This window comes from Nylanderia fulva, unplaced genomic scaffold, assembly GCF_048542155.1.
Source record: "Nylanderia fulva isolate GAGA-0341 unplaced genomic scaffold, ASM4854215v1 Scaffold21, whole genome shotgun sequence".
In the NCBI taxonomy this organism is placed as follows: Eukaryota; Metazoa; Arthropoda; class Insecta; order Hymenoptera; family Formicidae; genus Nylanderia; species Nylanderia fulva.
Window position 1 is genome coordinate 2454463 of NW_028190275.1, and position 25808 is coordinate 2480270.

Sequence of the window (25808 nt, forward strand, 5' to 3'; positions counted from 1 at the left end):
ATTAGGCCGGGAGGCTCGAAAAAACGAAACGATGAAATCAATTTCGCCTACGGTGTCCGTCATCGCACGTCACTCGGAATTTAATGATGGCGCGATGCGATGTGTGATAGGCACGCCATTTGGTTTTGGTAAGGGAGTCCTCTGTCTACCTTCCTAATTCCCGATTCGATATCACAGGATGTATCTTAATATCGTTTTAATCATCAGGCGCACGAACTTGCGAGATGCGAACCGATTTCCTCGTCTTCGAGTCGAGTGCACACACGCAGATGAATATATTATAATGCCTCCTCTCTTCCTTTTTATGGTTATCGATGCTCGCCGCTGGCGAGAAAGAAGCAAAAGGGGCGAAAAATTTGCATCGAGTAGCCGATGAATTCCTCAACGAGCAAAAATGATTTCAGAATAAAATCGAAACGTCCTATACGTACATTGTATTATCAGATTCTTGGGTAAACAATCAACATTTTTCCTCGATACTTGGTTGTCTTTCCTGGTTCTTGATTTTTGTGTAAACATTTTTTTGTATATACTTAGTTGAATATTTATATTTTTCTAACAAAACGCGCGCGCACTTTTGAGGTGACATGAAACATTTCCTTCATGATACCAAAGTGACATAAAGATATATAGGCTTTAATATAAACAAAGGAGATAGTTAGAATATGTATGTAATGTAAATGGATTTAATTATAATGAAATTTTCTAGATAAAACAATACGTTTCTGAAATTTTTGTCAAAGATTTCGCTTTCTTTCAAATTTTCACCATTGACAAAATAATGCCAGTGTAAGACAAAGTATAAAAATACGGATCTCTATATCAATCTACAAAGTATAAGCGAGGAGCAATTTCCTACAACGCGCTGGGGGCTATATTATTTTTGTGTTTACTCCGAACAAATGACACCGAGTCTATAGAAAGAATGTAGGTGATAAAGCCGAAGGGAAATATCGAAGAGCAAAGAGAGAGAGAGGGCGATCTACGCGGCGCTCATTGTGGTCCAACCACACGACGGTCGTATAAATCTACGAGGAAGTTATTGCTTCTGCATCCGTTTCCGTCCCACGGCCTCGCGTTTCCCCTTTTCGGAGCTTCCTCTCTACTCGCCGTCTGATACTTAACGGTTTACGACTCACGCGGATATTATCATCCCCCACTCGTCGCTTTTCCGACAGTTTCCTCGAGATGAGTTTCCAGATCGTCTCTCCTAACGTCGATTAAATGAAACTTCCGATTAAACTATATCTTTACCTCTTTTTAGCAACTTATTTGAAAAGAGGCAAAGATATTTCGACATTTAAAATATTCCAATTATTGTTTTTAATTGTCATAATTGCTTTAGGCTGACCATTATACAGTATATAATATTATGAAGTTTGATCTTATTTCGCACGACACAATAATGATTATATTCAAAGTGTCAATCTATTTCTGTGCCACTGTAACATACGGTTGAAGCATGTCGGATAAAAGGTAGGAAAGCGTCATCCCTGTGCGAGCAATCCCGAGGTTAATTGCGAGCGAAAGAAGATGTTCTCCGAGGATAAGGGACCCACAGAGCGCGTCGTTTCAAGTGCACGCGACGTTAAAACGCAACTGCACATGCAGTAAGTTTTACCTGCTTACACACGGTGTACGGGAGCGACGATTGCGACTCGCAGCCGCCGCGAGCCTTATTAGCAGCGGCACTTTACTCGGGACAGAGGACTTGTAGCAGCAAGGCAGATTGCGCGATTCCTTCCCGGAGATGTCCCACATAGATAGGGCACGATCGGTATTTTGTCGAAAAAAATGTAAGCATCAATTTCTTCGGGTAATATTTCCGGAAACATGTCATTTTCGAGATATCTCGTTCTTTCTTATAAATGTCAATATATACGGTGCACTTGTTTGTTTCTCGCGTGAAATTCTGCATTCTTTTGTTTTCAACTTTAATTTTTTTTTTTATTATGCAGGAATTACGTTTCTACTTTATACGGGGTGTCCGTTGGTAACTAACGGACCAATGATTAAGGGCGGATTCTCTGGCCAATTTGGAGACGATTTTTCCTTAGCACAAATGTTGAGAAGTCAATAATTTTCGAGTTATAAGCGATTGAAAAAGATTGGTTTCAGGTAGAGTTTACTATAATAAAATTTTAATTTGAGGCTTAGTTATAAAGATACATAATGACAAATATTGGAAAGTTGTAAAAAATGATGATCTTTTTCGACATTTTCGCTGAGGCAAAATCGTTCCCAAATTGACCAAGGAATCCATTTGTAATCGTTGGTCCGTTAGTTACCGGACACCCTGTATATACTTTAAAGAACTTTCAAGATAGATGTCAGATAGGAAATTGAGACTGCAAGTACGAGAAAAACATTTCTCGAGGCGTGTAAAAATTCTATTACAACTGTGTAATATTTACATAGCATATATGGACATGAACTACTACTAAACTTATCTACTTTGTTTACATCAGAGCCGGAAAACACACGTCGCTGCCATAAAAGAAGTTGTCTTATGTCAACTCGAAATTTCTTCAAGTGCTTCATCGTAAAATATAAATATTAGACTTAATTATAACAGAATTTCTACAATGTTTGCACGCAGAATTAAGAACCGGAAAACGCGCCATGTTAATATTGAAGTATTAAAAAACAAGATATCTATAAATTTTCCGGAAATTTTACCTGTTTTGTGACAAATGTCGAGAGATACACTAATACATCATATCTATGTAAGACACTCCGTATACATAAAAAAGTAGTTTCCAACACGTGTTTGGGACGAATTTTTACTTCGCGCGATGAGATATACAGCTTGTGGGACACTCGTACAAGGTCATTCATAATGTAAGCCTCGTACAAACCGTAGCACGTGCTTTTTCAGAGATAGGCTGAGAGAAACGTCAGTGGGAAACTTTTACACGAGTGAAAGATCTCGATTGTGTTCGAAGAGGGAAGTGTTTTTCTATGCGAGTTATTTAGCGAATCCACCTACGCGTCTTAATTGATCGCTCGCGCGAGAAGCAAATAAACGGAATGTATAAAAACGAGAGAGACTTGTGAAAAGAAAACTTGTACGACATCCTGTTATAACAGGCCGTTATCCTCTTCTACGATCAGACGCGGCGGGCCGCAATAACGCAAAAACGAAGTAAAAGGAGTAGTGTGACTCTATCCTCGCTTCTCTCGTGTTTTGATGCTAAAAATAACGGCACATCGTGTCGCGCAACAATGCAGCACGCGTTGCGCGGATGCATCTGGACCGCAGCAGTCCTTCGTCACCGACTTCTCCTAAAATTATCTCAAACGCGGCATCGGCCTCCTATTTTACTAGTCGTTTCGACGCCTCGAGTGGGAGTCGCGTGCCATTAGTCGGCTTCTCCTTCTCTCTCTCTCTCTCTATCTATTCATCTTACACGTAATACCCCAACTTTTCTATCGCGTACGTCTTTCCACTCGACTATGCAATGTTTCCGAAACGGCCCTGCCCTTCGCAGCTGCGAGCAGTCGGCTCCTAATTCTTCGTTACGAGAAAATCTAAATACTTTAGCATTGGAATTTTTTTCCACACTTTTTGCAATGAAAATGCATATTAATGTAAAATATAAGTATTTTTATCTTATTAGAACTTGATTTTCTATGCAGTTGGAATATTTTTAATTTTGAAAATATATAAGAATATATTTCATACGAAATGACATATAATCCGTAATCTTCCATGTAATTTCGCGCACATATTTTTGTCAGTGTACTACGGTAAATCTTCTCTCTTCATTCTTCGGAAATAATATAAAATAAAAAAAAAAAAAAAAAATCCTTATCCCCGTTTAATCGTACGGGCGAAAAATCGACTTGGTCGAAACGACGAACATAACTTAGTGTTTTAATGATTTTAAAATTAGCGACATAACGAGCGCACGTTTTCTCGGTCCGCGATGCGCTTACACCTCCCTTTCCCCCTAGTAACGTCGGCAGTTTCATTTAGAGTCTAGACGAGTCTCCCCTCCCTCCGTGGAAGGGGCTTCGGCGCTTCCCGGTATCTCTGATATTTATAATCGCGAAACCTCGTCCCCGCATTAAAAGGCCCGATTCTCGGATTAGCGGAAGCTAGGACGGTCTTAGATCTCGTACGGGAGACGACCGACACGTGTCGTGTCAAAAGACGGTCTCCTCCCACCCTCTTCCCCTTGGTTCCTTCCCCCATATCGTCGTCCTTCCATCACTGCGTATTCAATCTCCCGCTCTCTTTCCATCTCCCATTTTCCATTCTCCGTTTTCAAACGTTCCTTAAATACACACGTCTCTCGTATCGTCCCGGAGCGTCTTAATTTCCTACATCATTCGATGTTACCGCGACATTTGCGGCACGCCTACCATATGGAAGGATAAGTCACTTTGAGCGGCGCGTAAAGCGGGAGAGACACTCTCGTCTACGTGTGTATACCGTTATATACGAGACTCTATCTTATACGCAGACTCTATTAAATTATCGTCAATTGCCGGGACAATCATTCACCCGTGACCTATTCGTTTGTCTGCGACGTAATAAATTAATAACTCATCATTTCGCGCCGATCGGGATAATATTCGCTGATACGTAATAAATCAATGCTGAGAAAGGGAGAAAGATCTTCCGTTACGCGCCGCATAATTTACGATGTAATTCCTAATTGCCGTAGCGAGCCGTCGCGCGATTCATCGTTTTATAGCTCCGCCGTTGTCTGTTCTCAGTCCAATTAAATCATAGCGCGAGTCTCGAGGTCTCTAAACCGAGATGTCTCTCTCTCTCTCCTTCTTTTTTGCTCGTGCGAATCTTTTAGATTGGCGAGCGTGCGCATGCGGTTGCACGCGTGGTCGAATAACGCGACCGGGCGTCTCTGAAATAGCGCAATTAAGCAAATGACGCGTCCCACACGTGCCCGAGAGAACGTTTCTTACCCTTCTCCTCTTTCTTCGCTATCCTCTCTTTTATCTACCTATTCTCTTTATCGTTTCGCGACTATCTTTGCCAGAATTCGCGCAAAGTGCGTTGAGGCAAAGGTAGAAATTTACCCAACATATTCTTTCGAATTGGCTAATTTGTTACCAGAAGAGAGTGCGGCCACTCGCAACTCTTTCTTTTTTATTAGCTGACACTTTGCGATTAACCGTAACTTCTCCTTCTTCGCTATTTCATCTACCTATTCTCTTTATCGTTTCGCGATTATCTTTGCCAGAATTCGCGCAAAGTGCGTTGAGGCAAAGGTAGAAATTTACCCAACATACTCTTTCGAATTGGCTAATTTGTTACCAGAAAAGAGTGCGGCCACTCGCAACTCTTTCTTTTTTTATTAGCTGACACTTTGCGATTAACCGTAACTTCTCCTTCTTCGCTATCCTCTTTATCGTTTCGTGATTGTCTTTGCCAGAATTCGCGCAAAGTGCATTGAGGCAAAGGTGTAAATTTACCCAACATATTCTTTCGAATTGGCTAATTTGTATACCAGGAAAGAGTGCGGCCACACGCAACTCTTTCTTTTTTTTTATTAATTGACACTTAAATTCGCGGTTAACCATAACGGGAATAATTTCTCTACAACACCGGAAATATCGGAGGAGCCGAATGTAATTAACGACTTATCGCGTCCTCGATCGGCTTTTCCGCGTTTTACCGTATCGAGCCAGTTTTGCGGAGATCGCGCGGCAGATAAACACATAAGCCTCCTCTCGATCCTCTCTCGATAACACCAATAATTTTCAACTTTCGTGCGCGCGCAAGAAAGCAGGAGGGCGGAGTTTCCGCGTCTCCGCTGCGACGCATTGATAAATAAATACATAAACCAAGAAGGGACAGATGCGGGATTTCAAGGTAATCCGTGCGCACACAAAGGGAGGACTTCCTCGAGTTCGCGAATGAGGACAGGCGCGTGCACGATGCGGTCGGTCGTCTTGCAAAAGTGTCGTTCGATTCAAGACGGCGGTGAAGAGCGACGTGCACGACCACCGGATCCGCGAAAGTGTGTATATGCACCGAATGCGATGCAACGAGGGCGAATGCGGTGCGTGTGCCACGCACCGTTATTGCGCCGCGTGTAACCGACACTTTTTTCGGGACAGCTGCCGAAAAAAAGGACTTGCTCGCGCGCACGCGACATTATATGTAATTTTCGCGGAGATAGAAGCGCGCGCGGAAAAAGGACAAGGGTCATTTACGCTCTATGTCGTGTGCGTCATGTTTTTCCAACTCCTGTCCCGCAAGTGGACGGAGAAGAAACACGACACCATGTATTTACCGCATCGGTACATCGCGGCTACAACGAGACGTACGTCTTCCTTTTTAGGGTCAACCTTGTCGCTGCGAGATTTCGGACGGATAACGCAAAAAACCGCGTAATCACTCTTTTTTCCATTCTCTCTCTCTTTCTGTTTTTTTTGTTCTACAGATAATGTGGAAGTGTCCCAATATTAACTCTTTAACGGTGACATGGAATACCCACATGTTAATGAGCAGCTGGAGTATGATTAAAGATAAAAGAAATTATATTACGTATCGGTTATTCGAACCTTGTGCTCAAACGAAAAATTGGCGTATATAAATTTATTGTTATCGGAATTTACGAGGGAGTTAATCCTATATCAAGAGATAAATGGTGGAGATATATACATGGTAGTATCTTTCGCCAAATCATTCGGGAACCGACCAGTTTTAGATTTTATCGCATCTCGATAAATTAATTTTTATTCCTAAATTATTCGAAAATTATATATTTATTATTACGCTGTATCATAAACAAAAATATGATATAAAAGTCCCAAAGTTTTATTAAAAAAAAAAACATCGTCATATGTCGCGTCGACTTAAAGTATAAGAAAATTTGTTTCTTGCATAAACTTCTTTATCTGATTTTGATTGTGACTAGATAGATCGAGGATCATTGAATTTCAACAAACGTCGCGATTCTGTGCGTATACAGAGTGTCCAGAAAATCGTAGATACGTACAAAAAATTAATAAGTTATTAATGACAGTCACTATAGTATTAAAATATGAATTTTGCAAATAATCGATCAAACTAGCAGGTAAAATCGTTTATTTAATTTCACGACGTTTTATGGTTTCACAACCATATGATCGAAATATCGTGAAATTAAATAAACAATATTACCTGCTATAGCTTGATCGATTATTTCCAAAATTCAAAAGTTTTCCACAGAGAATGATAAACTGCATATTCTACATTGTAAATATACGTGACAAAACTTGACGTTTTAGAAAGAACAGGTTGTCTCGCCACAGATCATTTTACGATTATGGTCAAAAAAAGCCTAGCTACAGATTGGCCACTCTCACGACAATGGATAAAGAAAGAGAAGGAGCAGTTCAGAGAGACGGAGAGGAAATACGCGTAGAGACTGCTTTGAGATTGGTGCGTGCTAAGCGGAAAAGCCTCGGTAAAAACGATCTGAGATAATCTCCTTTTGTTGTGAAGTCTGATACAATTGCGGGACACTTTTGTGTCCCGCCGACATACGCACGCGTGAATGTGCTCGAAAGGAGGAAAAAGAGGGGAAGATTCCCCGACATTTGTCTCCTCTCCTTCTCTCTCTCTCCCTGTATCTTTACACGGATAAAAGTGGAGACGACGAATGAGGAGCAAAAGAAGACAATATTTTACACGGACGTATAATACACGAGGGTAGACGCGTGTTCTCTCATCGTTACGCGGTCCGGTCGCGTATCCCGCGTGTGTGTGTACATATATGTATACATATATGTGCATCAGTGCTTGTAGATGTAGCCTGAATGAATACAAGCGACACTTGCACCCACATGATTCATTGAAATTCAAATGATATCTCTCCGGCTCGTCTCTCTCGGAATGATGCAGACGCGTTAGTGTGTGCGTACGTATGTATGTGTGTGGCCACCGTGTACGTATATCGGCGCGATTCCCGCGATGATCCTTCGTCGTCTGTGACAGCGTGACACCCCATGGAAACGCGCGTGCTTTAAACATATGTGCATACGTATATGTTGGTCGGGGAGATATAATAGCGAGAGCGAGCAGTATAATATGATGCACCTTTGGTATGCTAACCGGGGTCAAAATATAACTTTCTGTCGCCGACGAGATTCGTGTCCCTTCCCTCCTGAACATATACGATGGAAACATCCCCGAATTCCAACACGCATCCATCCCTCCTACGCTCGATCACGTTATCGTAACGTGTATATTTATATCATTAGAGATCGTTAGAGCACGCTCGCGGTTAACGTAAAAAAAAAAAAAAATAGAGCACGCAAAGGGAGATTGGAAAGAGATGAAGATGGAGGAGAATACGCGAAGAGACAAAGAATTGGTTTACTTTGCATTGGTTTCATTCGCGATAAGCGGACACGCAATAATTACTGTACAATTATTATTATCGGGGATCATGAAAAAAAAAGAACATATTGTACATCTAAGGGACATATTATGTAAAATTTATCGCTCGGAAGATCAGTACTTTTGACGTTAATCAAGAGAATGCGTGTACTCGAAATTTTACACATGTAACACACGAGAGAAAAAAATGAGACAGGAAATATATAAAAAAAAAAAAACCGCCCGCGTCAGGAAAAATGGCTATACTGTTGATCAACGATACGTCATATCCTGTTATTGTTAGAAATCTCGTTTCTGCAAATCAACAGGTGACGTAACGAACCCTTGAGCCATCCGCTGTTAAAGTGTCGCGTCTGTCTAAAGCGTGTTTCGCGATGAAAAGCGTGAAGAAGTTATGGTAAATTTGTTTTTTAGTTATTTTTGGTCAACTAAGGCTTGATCCGCAGATTAGACACAGGCGGAGAGAATAATCTATTTTGCCAAAATTTCAGAAAAAAATGCGTTGAAAACTACATTATTCACTGTGCGGCACTATGTAACTGACAAATCGATGAATAAACCAATTTAAGACAAATTATATGCTTTACAATACTCCAATGTTCTGCATTATTGTAGTGTATTCGCACTGTTAGAATAACCTTTCGAAGAGTAGCAGCTATACACATTTTAAAAAATAATTAAAGTTTACAATTCATCAAATGATTATATAAATACTGCAAAGAAAGAGAAAAGCTGTCGCTCTGCGGGGGAGGAGGCAATGGCCTTTCAAAAAACTATTTCAGTTTCGGTGCAACCCATTTTGTATAAGTAAATTATCAGAGAAACCTTAACACACATACAAAAGACGCTCCAAAAGATATCCTAAGGCATCCAGAATCCTCCATATGGAGAATATAATGGAAACGTTCATCTTCGAACATCTTCTATAGATTATCCTTGGATCGTCTTGGATATATTGTGCTGATGTGAAAAAAGTTGTCGAACGCTGCTGCGTTTTCACCCGGCTTCATTCTATCCAACTCTATCGTAAAGTCTCTTTTCTTTTCCGTCTTATTGTTAGTCGTGATCTTAAAATCGCGAGTGTCATCGGACGATATCGCTTAATTATGCGTAATTACTCTCGCGTAACTCGCGTTAATTGTCACGATTTGTTGCGACGGCATCGAGAGCCTAATAACGCTCATAAAAATTGCTGCACTACAGTGGCGAGGATTTTTAATTGTCTGTCGAATTACGTCATTCAAGGGAGAAAACTAAACTACCCTTCCTCCGCTATTTCAGAAACGGAAGGGTGCGACAATGGAACCATTCGGACGATTTCCAACAAACGATGAGTCTCGCATATGCAACGCACAATAATAATCCCGCTTGCACCGTGCAGTAATTGCGCTTTCGCATGCGTAACCCGGTTAATTGATCGATAAGGGAAAGTAAGAGGACGCAATATTAGATGAAAAAGGGAAGCTTTTCATATTTCCTTTGCAAGCCGTAAAAGTATTGTTTCTTATCGTTTATCAACGTGGCTATGTATCGTCACAGTATAGATAATGTCTGATATAAAACGTGGGAGCAATTTGTTCATCGTTACAAAACGGATACGCATTATCGTATATTGATACGCGGCTAATAATTTTCGTTGCCTTCGATATTCCGTAATGGAAATTAATCGCGTTGTTGATGATAATGTTTACATTATTTCACAATACGTTTCAAGTCCGGCGATATCGACTCGAATTTGCGCGACAAGGACTAATACAATTTGTGCGATATAGAGAGAAAAAAAGAGAGGGGGGGAGGGAGAGAGAGAGAGAGAGAGAGAGAGAGAGAGAGAGAGAGAATTGTCTCTATAAATATTTCGAAAAAATAAGCGGCATAAGCAAACGTCACACCGATCGTGTGATATTTTTATATACGCCGTCAGTAGCGGCGACGTTAGATATCGCGATATGCCACGCATCAGTCGAGTTCTCAAAATAGAAACAAAAAAGACTCCCGTCGGATCTTATCACGTTTTCTTGATATATTATGTAACGAGTTAACGCGATTAAAATTTCTAGTTATTCGCGTTATTCGTCGGCGCGAGTGTCGTCGGATTACAAGAGCGCTGATTTGTAATATGAGCAAACATTTGTTACATAATCGTACTTAAACGCGATCGATTGTGAAGAAATAATTCCAAGTGTCTGGATGACCCGAATGCGATTGTAAATTATATAAAACGTAATAAAGATGATACATGTGTCACTTGACAGAAGCGATCGTGTGGAAAGTAGCGAGAGAAACTTTTTATTCGATTTCTCTTTCCTTCTCCCGAATAATTTCGCGGAGAAGCGCGGATTTTTTCTCTCTCTCTCTCTCTCTCTTCTCGGAGGGAAGGGGTTCGAAACTCTCTCTTGGATAAAAAACGGCATTATTTGACGAAATTACAAAGGACCGTTCCCATCCGCGTCCCACGTTCAACCACGACGGCAGCGACGACACGAAATCGTACGTTCTGAATTTTAGGTGCACCACTGCATTTGCATAATGATAATGATTTACATAATCACAATGATAACTCGAGGGTGATCCAGTGCGCGCGTTCGTCATCGTCCTGCACATAAAGTGTCCTAATTTTGCGTACGGAGGAATGAATATTTTCTCCAGTATTTTACCATTTAAAAGATTCATTTTTACAGCTCAAATTTTTTTATTATAATTGTCAGACTTATAAGTCAAAACTCACGAAAATAAAACTTTAATTTACAAAATTATTGCTAAGATTGATTTGAAAGCGAAGAGAATAAAATATTTGGGGCGATTTTACCTTGTGTATATCGAACCACGCATTTTTGCACGTTGTAATAAGTACTCCCGCGCGTAAACGAGTGTACGTGCAATAGAGAGGAACAGTCAATCTTCTCGATCCACGGGGTTGAATACACACATACATATACGTAGACAAGACATATAAGGCGTAAAAGACGCACGCGCGCGTATGGGAGCGAAATAGCTGGCAATTTGCAGGTTTACGAGTTATTTCACAATGGCTGCAAAGTATAGTGCTACAGTATTATACCGCCGTAGTAGTGGCTCGAAAGAGTGTACATATATGTGTATGTGTGTGCTGCGAAAGTTACATCGAAATAGGACGTATGTGCATGTATAGGAACTACACTGGAAAACAATTGTTGCATTAAAAAGAATTCTGGTCGATTTAACCAGAATTTTGTTTCGTCGATTTTCGAACAGAATTTTTGATAATACAACTCATTTTTTTTTTCTAGTGTAGGGTATCACCGTCGATGGATGGTTTATTGTCCGAACAGTGTACAAGGCAGAGGTACACGACTATCCTTGTTTCACTGAAACCCTAAGCCCTTCTGCGTTGCTACATAATCGGCTTTCGCACGCGTGTTCACTTCGTATATTTCAAGACATAACCCGTCCTATAAATCCGTCTGATGATTGAGCATTTTTACGTTCTGTCGGTTCGATTATCCTCGAAAAATCTAAAATGGAGGCACATTTTGCAATTTTCGACATTTTTAAGACCACATAGTCTGAGTTCGTGAAAAGAAAAAAAAAGAAAAGAAAAATCGCAAAGAGTATATGGTACGCGAACGATTACCGACACCTCGTAAGGGAAGAAAAGTAAAAAAAGAAAGAAATAAACGGCGGAGAAAGAGTAAAACAGACGAAACCACCATCACCCCGAAGAAGAAAGATTAAAGAGCAGCTTGTACGCCCTCGCCGGAATGATGGATGCGATCCGTGAGATGCGGGCGCCGTTCGCCGAGTAGGTGGAGACTTCTATTTCCATTCCCGCGTGCACGTTGTTCCTCGTTTCCCTACAGCGTTCGTCTTTGGCGCGCCGTTGGTCCCCCTCGTTGTACGCGCTTTAATCGATCATGAGCGCTTCGCGAAAGAATAGCGCGAACGCAGCTTCTCCGAGAAGCTTATCGAACACGCGATCTCGATATCTATACCGCGATTTTCTAGATTTGCGTACGAGTGTTCGGAAGCTTGACCGACCATCTTCGGTGGTAGATGGGTAGCTTTGTCACGCCGGGCTGAGAAGATATTGCCCGCGCGCGCGAACAACTAATCTAAATGGTAATCCAATACCACACCCTCTTCGCAAAAAGCGAAAAACCGCGAGGGGTCACCGCAAAAAGCGTTAACAAGGCTGCGATGCGAAGTCCGGCTAATTCTATAACTTCGCCCCTCCCTCCTTCCACCCCCTCCCGTACCTATGTATTCTATAGGCTCGTATAGCGCTCCGAAATGTTCGTTGTCGGATCGTCTTCTTTGCCTCGCAACACCGTCAACGAACTCGCCGTTCGGGGACGGTCGGTCGGTAATTATCTCCCGGCCGTGTAAAAATAATAATTAGCTTCCATCGTTGCATTAATTAAAGCACCTCCCTCCATCTTTCTTTCTCTCTCTCCCTCTTTCACTCGCTGGCCGGTTCGCCATCTCGTTTCGCGCGCGGGGAGAGCTCCGCCGTAATTACACGTCCCTCGCGGCACTAACCAGTGTCCCACAAAGGTGACCGCGCGGTTGTTCACGCCCACGACACTCGGCCTGGGTTCGCGGGATCGGGTACGGCACGCACGGCACGCATCGCCGATGCTCTCTACCTCCCGGACAAATTTGTCGGATCGTTCATTTTACAAACGCATTTTCTGTCGCGTTCCACACGACTTGTATACCATATATCGAATGAGCCGGATTTGAAGCTTAATTATTTTGAAGCACATAGTTCTCTGCCGCAAAAGCGTTCAGCAAAAGGATGATTAAGCCAGCGATTTCCCATACATTATATTGCAATATGGTATATTATAAAATTTGCAAAAATTGGGGTTCTGTGTGTTAGACTTGATCAAGTTTCAAGCTCAGATTGAGAGAGAGAATATCGGAAAGAGTGACGATAAAATACCGATATGTTAGAGCGTGTTAGTATCGCTGAAGACGCGTGATCATACGCGAAAAGCCGAGGAAGACGTACGTATTTACTAATAAGTACTTGCCTGACGCACCTGTCTGAATTGTTCTTCGAAGTTCCAGTTGGGTCCGGACGGATGCTGATTGTTCACCGTCGCCGCGCCGCGAGGCTCACTCTCACGAGACTCTCCGTTATTTCTGCTACTTCCTTGCGAGGATGATTCGCTGTTGCTGTTTCTGCAGACTCGTTGCGGCGACTCGCCGGTCTGCGAATTGGCGGGAGGTCTCGACAGCATAATTGTAGGATCGACGATCAATCCGGTATTCGACACGAGTGGCTGCGAATGATTGTTCTGCGGATGCTGCTGCTGTTGCTGGTGTTGCTGCCGCGGCGGTATTATTGGCGGTATCGACAGCGGTGTTGGCGGTGGTGATCCGTACGAGGGCATGAAGGGCATGGAGAAGTGACTGGCCATTAAATTCTGCAGAGAATAATTGTTCATGGTTCGCACCTTCTCTCCCTCGGTGCACTATATGAACACAAAAAATTGCCCCACAATAATATCTGATTCATCAAAGTCAATCCTATAAAAGCTTATATACGGTAAAAAGGAATTATCATCTAGTTGATTAACATTATAGAGAGAAGGCACACGCGCACGTACATATACACCCGAGTTGCTTTTCTATGAAAAGTAATATCTTACAAAATCCTTATTCCAGCATTTGCGAAACTTGAAAACATTATAAATTACGTCTTTTACTGAACAATATAATCAGTCAGATATCAATCGCTCTATTATTATTCATTGTCAGCTTAAGAGATATAGTAGAAAAAGAGTTTGCAACATTTTTTCTAAGAACTTTAAAAAAAGAGGATCTTTTAATTTTCACACACGCGCGTGTGTATACTATTGTGCACTATGTGATTTCTCTCTTCTTATCAGAATATACCGATCGTAAAGATATTTGCGCTCATCTAGTGTCATCCGGTTTAAGCTGTTGCGTAATAAAAAGAAAAAAAGAAATCTATTGTCACGGTGACGCAATAGTAACTCATTTATGACTGTCAACGTCCGCTTACGACTATCTCACGATTTTCTACGATTCGTGTTACCCCACTTTTGTGAGTCAATGAACGCTCAAATGTGTCGAACAACTTTTATGACGAATTATGCGTTGCTTATCTTACAGAAACTTAATGGGACTAAACGATAGGGAGCTCATCACAATAAGGCTATTTTTCGAAATCTATCTTTTTTCTTTCCTTCCCCTTTCTTTCTCCCCCCACCCTCTTTCTCGCTCTCTCTCTCTCGCTCTCTCTCTCTCTCTCTCTCTTTCTCTCTTAGTGCCGATAAAGCGTGTATACTCAAAGCGAAATACTCTACACGGAAGCAAGTGTCGAAGGAGATTAATATACAACAGGTAAAACAAGTTAGTTGCTCTTCACCAACCATGCTTTTAAGCTTCGTCAGAATTTGCGGATGCATGTTCATTAAACTGTTTATTTGATCTAATGAAGATGTGCTAGCAGCCCCAATGTCCATCGGCAGCGATTGCGAGCTGCCTTGAAGCGGTTGCGAAAGGAAGTCTTCATCATCTTGTACCTCATCGTCATCCAGATCGGAGTCATTCTCTTCTTTATATGACTGAAATCATAAGAGAACACAAAATTTTGATCGTTTAGTCTAATTTAATTTTATTGAATTTTATTTCAATATTAGACTCTAATTCAATATTATAGAGACATTTTTCTCGTATTTCTCATTAAATAAATAAACGATATCATTATGTAACGAGTCATATAAAGTTGTTAAACAAAACTATTCTTTCTACTAATATAATATTTTTTTTATATATATTGATAATCATCAGTCGAGCTTTTTGCTTTTCTTCGTTTTCGTTTCAAACTTATGCAAATTTCGCGATTAGGTGACGAGATTTCGCAAGGTGATTACCTCGAAAAACCTCGATGGTGTATTTTACGTAGTCGAAATGGAATAAGAAACACAGCAACATCTATTGATAACGCGATACCAACCGCGCAATCGTGAAGCAACGAGGGCATAGATAGCGAGACATTAAACATTAATTAGGAAAATGGCGAATGCAATGAGTTATATACACCGAGATAGCCGCTATCGAGTAACATTATTATGCTACGGGTGTCATAAGTGTTTTACGGCTGTGCCCATTGCGCGTCGGTGCCGGCATAAAAATGTACAAAGTCACATTACCGAGGAACGGAAACGACCATCGTAAAAAAAAGAGGAGATGGACGTTGCACATTTTTTTTCTCACCTGGAATTAACTCGACCGCTCGATAAATGCGCGCGACTCTCGATGCGAGCGCGTTGACTTTTGCATATTTATATATCGATTCATCAGCAAAATTTTGGGGATTTATATATTTTATATTATATATTTCAATCGATGATATAAATTATTTAAAAAAATGTGCACGAGAGAGAAAGAGAGCTGACATTAAATGTCATTCGAAGAGAATAAAACTTGGCATTATTCTATATACGAGGAGGAATATACATAATTTTTTATATCTAAAAATATAAATGCAAATAGATTCATCGAAGCTTCGAATGTATATTCGAACCTTCGAAGAGGCGAGTTTTTACCTGGAAAGGGCGGACTTGAGTAAATATATGCCTATCGAATGCAGGTGGATCTCGAACGGTAAATGCACCGATGTTGGTCGCCCAATCTTAAATGGGACTACGATTGAAGGACAAGGCATCCGCGATGGGCGAGGAGCGACAAACGGTTTCTCTCTGTCGGCGTTTTGAGCACGTGTGATAATATTGACCCTCCACGATGGTGGCCAGAAATGAATGAGCGGCAAGAAATAGAATCCTGATCAAATATACGAAACAAGTTCGTTTTTTTCCTCAAATTTTTCAATCGAGTCGTGAGTTCAAACAGCGTCGCACTTAATAACGAGAGACGGAAAGGATAACCGAATCGAAATTATATAAAATTTTATATATATATATATATATATATATATCACTTTCACGACGCGTTATATTGAAAGCGATTAGATTCTATTAAAAATATTTTAAATAGAAACATGATTAAACATTTTATCGTGCCCGCGATTGTAAATATATATATATATATATATATATTTACAATCGCGGGCACGATAAAATGTTTAATCATGTTTCTATGACAATATTTTTAATAGTATCTAATCGCTTTCAATATAACGCGTCGAGAAAGTGCGTTTCGGGGGCAAAGAGGAGCTGTTTAAAAAAATCTCGTAGAAATCGAAAGAGAGGGAAAGGCGTGAAAATAAATTACGGTGGTTAACGCTGTGGCATCGTTATTCTCACCGTGGCGCGCCGGGTTACGAATTATATCATTCAAAAGTGTGTTTGCGGACGGTACCGTCATTACAATAATCACGGTAGAGCCGCGTTCGAGGATGCCATTGTTCTAGTCCCCGAATCGTATATTCGTACGTAGGTGTCTTATCTCGTATGGAAAGTGACGAGGGAGATGGTTGCATCCGCCGAAGCGGATCAAGTATCTCGGAATGGATAAACATTTATTTATTAATCGACTCGGAGTTTGAGGTTCCACATAAAACGAGCCTTTTCTATTTGCAGAATATATATATATTCTAATATATAATAATTTAATTAATTTAAATTAATGCAGCTAAAGAGGGAAGCAAAAGTCACGACATTCTTCTCTCTCTCTTCGTTCCACATATTTATAGTTACGACTCTAACTTTATCGAATACACCACTATGCATATCAAGAATTGCGAAATAAACCTGCTAATCGATTAGCTAAATCTGGAAGTTATTACACGACTAATTGTCGAATATTGAGGAAATTTCTGTATGATAATTCAATTAGATACAAGTTTTTCGATACGATAAAAATTATATATATATATATATATATATATATATATATATATATATATATATATAATTTTTATCGTATCGAAAAACTTGTATCTAATTGAATTATCATACAGAAATTTCCTCAATATTCGACTTTTATTGACACAAAACATAGAATGAAGTTTCTATTTTCTAAATGAGATAAGATTTTGATAACAATTGAGGATAACCGGAATAAATCAACGAAAAGGATATCCGATGCGGGTATAAGAACTATCGGAGTGAATAAACAAGTGGGCGGTTTCATCTTTCAAAAGAGAAAATCGCTCTCACATTTCCTCTCCTCTCTCTCTCTCTCCTATCTCGAGAATATCTACAGAACGTATCCGTGCATTATATTGTCATATTTTATCAATCGTCGCTTTTTCTCTATTTGACGATCTATTTGATATCTCTTCACGTCATTTTGGAAAGAAACCTGAATGAATAAATAAATAAATAAATAAATAAGATATATTTTACGCGAATGTTTTGCCTAAATATTATACACCAAACACACACACACACACACACACGATTTTCTCTCTCTCTCCCTTTCCCTCTCCATAATCGCAACGAGGCGCGGCGCTGCGGTTTCATGAAGACATTTTAACGAGATTTAATATATCCTAGGCACGACAATAGCTAAATTTACCGAAGGCTAAGCCGCGGCGCGTTACCCTTCGCAACCACTGCAGATAACTGTGTCCGCCGTGATTTATCGCCGTGCACCGCCACCATCCGATCGTTTTATTGTTTATACCTTTATAGTTTCCACCGCTTCGCGAGTGCATGTGTATTCGCGCTCCGCAACAAAGACCCGTCGTGGGTGCGTGCCCTCGTACACATGACCCGAATGCGTGCACGCACGCGTGCTTCACCCGCGTGTGCGTTATGCCTCGACGCGGCCTGTAAATCATCGCCTAAACGCTCCGGGCACGCTCTTGCGGACGGGCGCGCTTCTAAATATTCTAATTACTAATATGGAACTATATCGCCTTTAATTGAGGGATCCCCGATTGTTGATTTGCGTTGGACGAATCGATGCTATGCTCGTTTAAACGGAATCGATAATTAAATGTGTCATTCGGGATAACATTACAGATTCTTCCAAAGATTAATGAGTAGCTATTTAGAAAATGCTTTGCTCTTGTATTGTATTTATTATAATAGCAATCAAGATTTCATTCATTCTGATTCTCTCTTTTCTCAGTGAGATTTCACTGTCTGCGTAATGTTATGCTTATATAATCATTGCTTATCAGTGATATAATTTCATTTAAAAGAGTAGCATCTACAAGGTCTTGTGACTATATTAATCGAAATGCATCGCGATAAAAACGATTCCTTTCCTCCTCATCATGATATGTATAAGTAATATGCATTATTAATAATACAGTTTTACATCCAGAGCGATTAATAATTTAATTAATTTAAATTAATGCAGCTAAAGAGGGAAGCAAAAGTCACGACATTCTTCTCTCTCTCTTCGTTCCACATATTTATAGTTACGACTCTAACTTTATCGAATACACCACTATGCATATCAAGAATTGCGAAATAAACCTGCTAATCGATTAGCTAAATCTGGAAGTTATTACACGACTAATTGTCGTGTCTTTAAAGCTTCGTGGAACTAGCGTTATATCGTACAAAAGAGTAATGTTATTCGAATATAAAATATGGAAATAGTTTCGAGAAAAAAATTTTTATCGATGTGTTAAAAAAATCCAATTATCGATAAATTTTACGCATCTTTTTAATGTAGTATCGGGACTCCTCCATAACGCGTAAGTGGGTGATGCGGAGAAGGTTGGACAGAGGGCCTACGAAATGTTTTTTACCGTGTAGGTAGCTTAATGGTTAGAGCAGTCGCCCGGCAAGCGGAAGGTTCCGGGGGTTCGAGTCCCGGTCTAGTCACCCGAAGGCCCGATATTCTTTTTCGCGGATCCCACAATTGGTGTCAGAAGTGGGATTCGAACCCACGCCCACACCAATTGTGGGATCCGCGAAAAAGAATCGGGCCTTCGGGTGACTAGACCGGGACTCGAACCCGGAACCTTCCGCTTGCCGGGCGACTGCTCTAACCATTAAACTACCTAGGTCCTCTGTCCAACCTTCTCCGCATCACCCACTTACGCGTTATGGAGGAGTCCCGATACTACACTCGGCCGTCCTGCATCAACATTCACCTTCGAATGTCGCCACGCGCCAATGCCACTGGGCTTTTGGGCCTCTTTCCCACCCCCAGCCAATACCCGCACCCGTCTCTTAACTCGTTTTGCCTCGTGTAGACCGAATCCTGCCTCCATCCCGGAACCCGTCGGATCGGATGCTTGCAATTGCAAAATTAGCTCCGTCTTGACACCCGTCGTCGGCAGTCCACGCGCGTTCAGTCTCTCCTTCAATTCCGCCACCGTCAAAGTACACTCTTCCGACATTTTTCTTTTCACTATCTCCTGCCACGTATTCACTTCCGGGAAGATCGAACCTTCTCGACCTCGAACCCTCCCGCCGCTTGCCAAATCCCGGACGAGCCCCCAAAGTTGTAGGATGTTATACTAATTTAGGTTTAGGCAATGACGAGAATGGTTCAATTAGAATATTGTTCGATCTTTAATAAAATATAAGAATATACACGCAAAACCAAAAGAAATCGAAATATAGTAATATAAAACTCTGCGTTTGCAGAACTCTCGCGCTCGCTTATAGTTTCGCTTCTCGGTATCTCGCAAGCGACTCTTCCCCACGCACCTCGCGCTCGCGTTCTTCCCCGAACGATAATTCTTTTGCTTGCTAATCGCGCTAATCATTGGCCAATCGATGCCGCATGCGCAATGATTGATCGCCTAATTTGACATCCTACATTAACGCAACCTTATTTAATTAGTTATATGCGATATTTATTTTATATATATATATAGGTATATATAATTGACATAATTACTGCAAAATATTGTACGAAATACCAAAAAAACAAAAATATATAATTGTTATATATAGAAATATTTATACTTTCAAGTTAACTGTACCACATAGATAAATCTTTTTTTAGACAATTTGGACAATTTTATCCCCGACAGTTTTACGGTTAATGCGAAATTTTATTACACGAAGGGAACCAACAAGTATTACTTCATTTTTTTTGTTATTTCTGGACCGCGTGGTCTTCTTGCAATAAATCTGTAGTACAGCCCGTTTTACGACCGCTGCAATTACGGTTATCGTGACTACAAGGCCAAGGATGTCTCGTGTCACAAAGAACTGAATTGTATAAATTGTTAAATACGTAACATTTAGCGCGATAGGTAAAAAATCATTCTATATATATATATATATATATATATATATATATATATATATACTCGCGACTTGCTCTGACAAGCTGATCCATCAAGATCGTCAAAGTATTTGGACTTGTGCTTCGCGCATATACATACATATGTGTATATATATGCAGATAGATATATTTTTAAAATAATGATTAGATACAAAAGCGCGAAATGAAAAAAAAGGACAGCTTGTTATATCATAAAAAAAATATCGAGTTGTCGGCGAAAAATATATTTCGCGATTTTTTCCCGTAATTAGATGCATATGGCGAAGAAGGCAAAATTTTTTTCAATAAAATTAATAAAAAATTTAAATGAAAATAGCGCGAAAAATAACATACGAATCATAGAAACCACTGTGGATCAGATAAATGTGTAAAGCAATTTTTACATATGCGCATATTTCACTATACCTATTTTCCGCTACGCGATACCATTAGAATAAATAGCACAGGCGAAAGAAGCAAATGCAAATCAATGAATAGATAAAACCGGGGACTTTTCATGGTGATCGCGAATGTCTCGCTATAAACACGCATAAAGTAGCTGTATAAACACATTTTATACGAAAAAATGCGTATACTTAAAAACGAGTCATTCCTCTTTTTTTTTGTTGCGACAGTAATCAACTTTTTTTTTTTTTTACGTTATCGTTAGCGCCACAAATCTGCGTAAAATCTTAGTTACCAAATATCGCATGACTCAACGAGGAAAAATGGGAAATATTCTAAATATTATATAGTATATAGATATACATAAATGCAGATAGATAATTCTCGACGCGCGTATAGAACGAAATGTGCCGCGTAATGTGCGAACGCGTGTAATAGGATGGCGTTATCGAGGACGTTATCAAACTCATTTCCTCGGTAACGCCGGGGTATGCAGTTGTAAGCATATCGCGCCGATATCGAAGGAAATGACTGCGAAATAATTACTTTACATATTGTAACGTCGGTGTGTGCCATCGGAGCATCGTCGTGGTTTTTACCATATTTCCACGAACGCCTGCGATTCGCGCGCGTTAAAACCGATAAAAGCATATATGCACACAATATACACACATACACACACATTTATATATATATATAATAGGACACGGCAATAAATTCGAAACAAAGGCTACTAAGAATTCGAAATGACGCGAGGCGATGATTAATCGTGCTAAAAAAAAATAGGAGGTTAAAATAATGGCAATGAGGAAAAAAACATATCAAGGATATATCAAAAGCGATAAGAGGTAAACGAGAGCCTCGTAAAAATGCATGTGCGAGTTTTGCGAATTATAAGAACGATCGATAAACAAATTCTTGGCGAATGTCGATAGAAAAAGAAAAAAAAAATGTCCGACAATTATTGCGGACGATACTCGCTGATATCGATCCGGAGATTCGCGCGGTCGATCCGTCATTAATAGATATAGTAGGGGCGAATATACGAAGATGCGAGAAGAGAGAAAGAGAGTAACGATTTGAACGAATGGTCCCGGCGTTTATCGATACCCAATAAAAGAATGAAAGCTCCAAGTACCTTACACGAGTTCCCGCGGGCCCTCCCGCGGTGCTCCCACGCAGGGATCACGGCTTCATCTTCTTCTCGTACGCGAGACGAATACGCGTATACGTAACTCTACGGTCCACATAAAATAAATTCATAAGCGTCCGATGATAAACAGCTCGGAAACGGAGCCGTTTTGGCAGATCGATCGATTTAGATTGAGAGATTATAATCCCGGTGTGTCCACCGCGATGGCCGCGGGTGAACTGAACGGAAGAGCCGCTGATTTATCGGCCCCACCGGGACTCTTGTCAGGTATATAAATTCATTGACCATCGGAATCGTCATCGCCGTAATCGCATTTATTTATCAATATCGCCCGGAAAGCACATCGATCAGAGCTGTCTATTTAGGTGAAGCGTCCCGCGGAACTTCTACGCGGGGAATCGAGGATCGAGAAACAATCCTCGCATCGCGTTGTGACGTTTTCATTATTAACGACGAAAGATTTATTTTATTTATTTTTTATTTTTTTTTTTTTCAAAACACGCCACAATGCGATCCCGATATTCTCGATCGAAGAAAATGCATGTTCGCCATGTGTGCTTGCCAGATTTGTAGATATAGACACAATCGTTGTTTCCCTAAAGATATTCTACGGATGAAGGAATCTCCGGAAAGACCTCGTTTAAGACATTTAGTAGACAAGGGTCGTGCAGCCATACGTTTCCTCTCGTTTCCATGTGTTTGCCAGATTCGAGATCGCGCACGCGAGAATCACGACGAATCTTTCATTGCGAGCGCGAATTATTTTGATCGATTCGTTCTTACGCAAACTTCTGCGAGACGCCTCGTGGGAGACATGCCCGAAACAAGTGCGCCAATCGAGTGCCAACGATCAGTGTATAGTCGAGAGGTGAATCTTACCGCGTAGATTTTCTCGTGCAAAGAATTTAGGTAGTCGATGATTCTTCTACAAGAAATATCGTCAACGAAAAATCGTATCGTTGACCTGACTGCTGTCTTCGAGGGCGGTCTATACGCGATCAAGTTCGGGGAAAAGGGTCCTATACCCAGGCACCCATATTTATAACCGTGCCGTATTTCGTGTAAAGTAAATCGGAGACGCGACGGAAAGACGGACCGGCGATGGCTGCTCCGCCAGATTTAATTAATGACCCGCCGAGTTTGATCTGCCGCTACAAAGACTGTGTAGGCAAGACGTCCTCTCTTCTCTCTATCGCGTTCGTATTCTTCCCTCTTTCGTCATCGTTCCTGTGCTCTATCTTCCCCGATGTATGCGCGGTCACGGACGGAACGAAAGGGAGCGAAAGAAAAAGCGAAAGAGAGAAAGAGACGAATGTTTATTTCGGTCTTGCGAGAATTGAGAGCGAGAAGAAGATGCTCCTTCGCGGTACTCTATGCGCTTTAAAAATTACGATACTTGAATTTAATCAAGTTGTTGTCTCTGTTCGCGCGCGAAAATGTTTTTCAAGAGAATTGTTTTATCCGTGATTTTAGTGTGTGTGAAGTTGGCGTATCATTTTGCGGAAACTCATTATATTTTGAGAGTTCTGACTTCCTTTTTAATAGTTCTAGAGTTCCTGATAGGTAAAACACATAGTTCTGCTCGTTAAAGCCAAAAAATTGCTTAGTGCAAAGTGAGACGCCAACTTCACGCAGCGTCTCACTTTGTCCTACGACATTTTCCGTATCAGAAATGATCAGAAATGAAAAGATCTATAGTTCTACATGAGTTCTAAGAAGAGTTCTACCTTCTAAAAGCAGAAAATATTAATTAAACCAAAATTAAGATGATCGGATATCTGTATCTATAGATGTCGAAGGGAGACGCCAGTCAATTTTTAACAGTTCTGCTTATTATAAAGTAGTTCTCGTATAGTTCTGGGTATGTACGATGAATTTCCAAAGAGTTCTGATAATTAATACTCTAACAAATTATTTTAATTAATTATTTCACCCGAAAAACGTCTATTTTCGACACTAAAGGTGAGACGCCAGTCGATTTTCGAGAGTTCTGTTTTTTCTAAAACAGTTCTCATATAGTATTAGACATGTATATTGAGTTTCCAAAGAGTTCTGATAATTAAAACACAAATTATTTTAATTAATTATTTTACCCGAAAAACGTCTAATTTCGACTGTAAAGGTGAGACGCCAGTTGATTTTCGACAGTTCTGATTATTATAAAGTAGTTCTCGTATAGTATTTGTCATGTACAATGAGTTTCCAAAGAGTTCTGATAATTGAAACTCTTACAAATTATTTTAATTAATTATTTTACCCGAAAAACGCCTATTTTCGACACTAAAGGTGAGACGCCAGTCGATTTTCGAGTGTTCTGTTTTTTCTAAAACAGTTCTCGTATAGTATTAGACATGTACAATGAGTTTCCAAAGAGTTCTGATAATTAAAACTCTTACAAATTATTTTAATTAATTATTTTACCCGAAAAACGCCTATTTTCGACATTAAAGGTGAGACGCCAGTCGATTTTCGAGAGTTCTGTTTTTTCTAAAACAGTTCTCGTATAGTATTTGTCATGTACAATGAGTTTCCAAAGAGTTCTGATAATTAAAACTCTTACAAATTATTTTAATTAATTATTTTACCCGAAAAACGCCTATTTTTCACTCTAAAGGTGAGACGCCAGTCGATTTTCGAGAGTTCTGTTTTTTCTAAAACAGTTCTCGTATAGTATTTGTCATGTACAATGAGTTTCCAAAGAGTTCTGATAATTAAAACACTTACAAATTATTTTAATTAATTATTTTACCCGAAAAACGCCTATTTTCCACTCTAAAGGTGAGACGCCAGTCGATTTTCGAGAGTTCTGTTTTTTCTAAAACAGTTCTCGTATAGTATTTGTCATGTACAATGAGTTTCCAAAGAGTTCTGATAATTGAAACTCTTACAAATTATTTTAATTAATTATTTTACCCGAAAAACGCCTATTTTCCACTCTAAAGGTGAGACGCCAGTCGATTTTCGAGAGTTTTTTTTTTTTTTTTAAACAGTTCCCGTATAGTATTTTTCATGTACAATGAGTTTCCAAAGGGTTCTGATAATTAAAACTCTTACAAATTATTTAATTAATTATTTCACCCGAAAAACGCCTATTTTCCACTCTAAAGGTGAGACGCCAGTCGATTTTCGAGAGTTCTGTTTTTTCTAAAACAGTTCTCGTATAGTATTTGTCATGTACAATGAGTTTCCAAAGAGTTCTGATAATTGAAACTCTTACAAATTATTTTAATTAATTATTTTACCCGAAAAACGTCTAATTTTGACTGTAAAGGTGAGACGCGTCTCACCTTTAGAATCGAAAATAGGCGTTTTTCGAGTAAAATAATTAATTAAAATAATTTGTAAGAGTTTCAATTATCAGAACTCTTTGGAAACTCATTGTACATGACAAATACTATACGAGAACTACTTTATAATAATCAGAACTGTCGAAAATCAACTGGCGTCTCACCTTTACAGTCGAAATTAGACGTTTTTCGGGTAAAATAATTAATTAAAATAATTTGTAAGTGTTTTAAATACCAGAACTCTTTGGAAACTCAATATACATGTCTAATACTATACGAGAACTGTTTTAGAAAAAACAGAACTCTCGAAAATCGACTGGCGTCTCACCTTTAGTGTCGAAAATAGACGTTTTTCGGGTGAAATAATTACTTAAAATAATTTGTAAGAGTTTCAATTATCAGAACTCTTTGGAAACTCATTGTACATGACAAATACTATACGAGAACT

The 25808-nt window shown here is 39.9% G+C and overlaps 1 protein-coding gene across 5 annotated transcripts in view; it reads right to left on the reverse strand.

Annotated features, from left to right (window-relative positions):
* retn (retained) overlaps window positions 1-25808 on the reverse strand; it is a 110510-nt gene that overhangs the window by 54917 nt on the left and 29785 nt on the right. For 2 of the 5 annotated variants that reach the window (XM_029310050.2, XM_029310049.2), the window contains exons 2-3: window positions 14740-14934; window positions 13372-13815 (exon numbers count right to left, since the gene is read on the reverse strand). In XM_029310050.2, coding sequence (XP_029165883.1) covers window positions 13372-13815; window positions 14740-14934 — 639 coding nt within the window. The remainder of the gene's footprint in view (window positions 1-13371; window positions 13816-14739; window positions 14935-25808) is intronic. The other 3 variants (XM_085482688.1, XM_029310051.2, XM_029310052.2) reach the window with 3 other exon arrangements.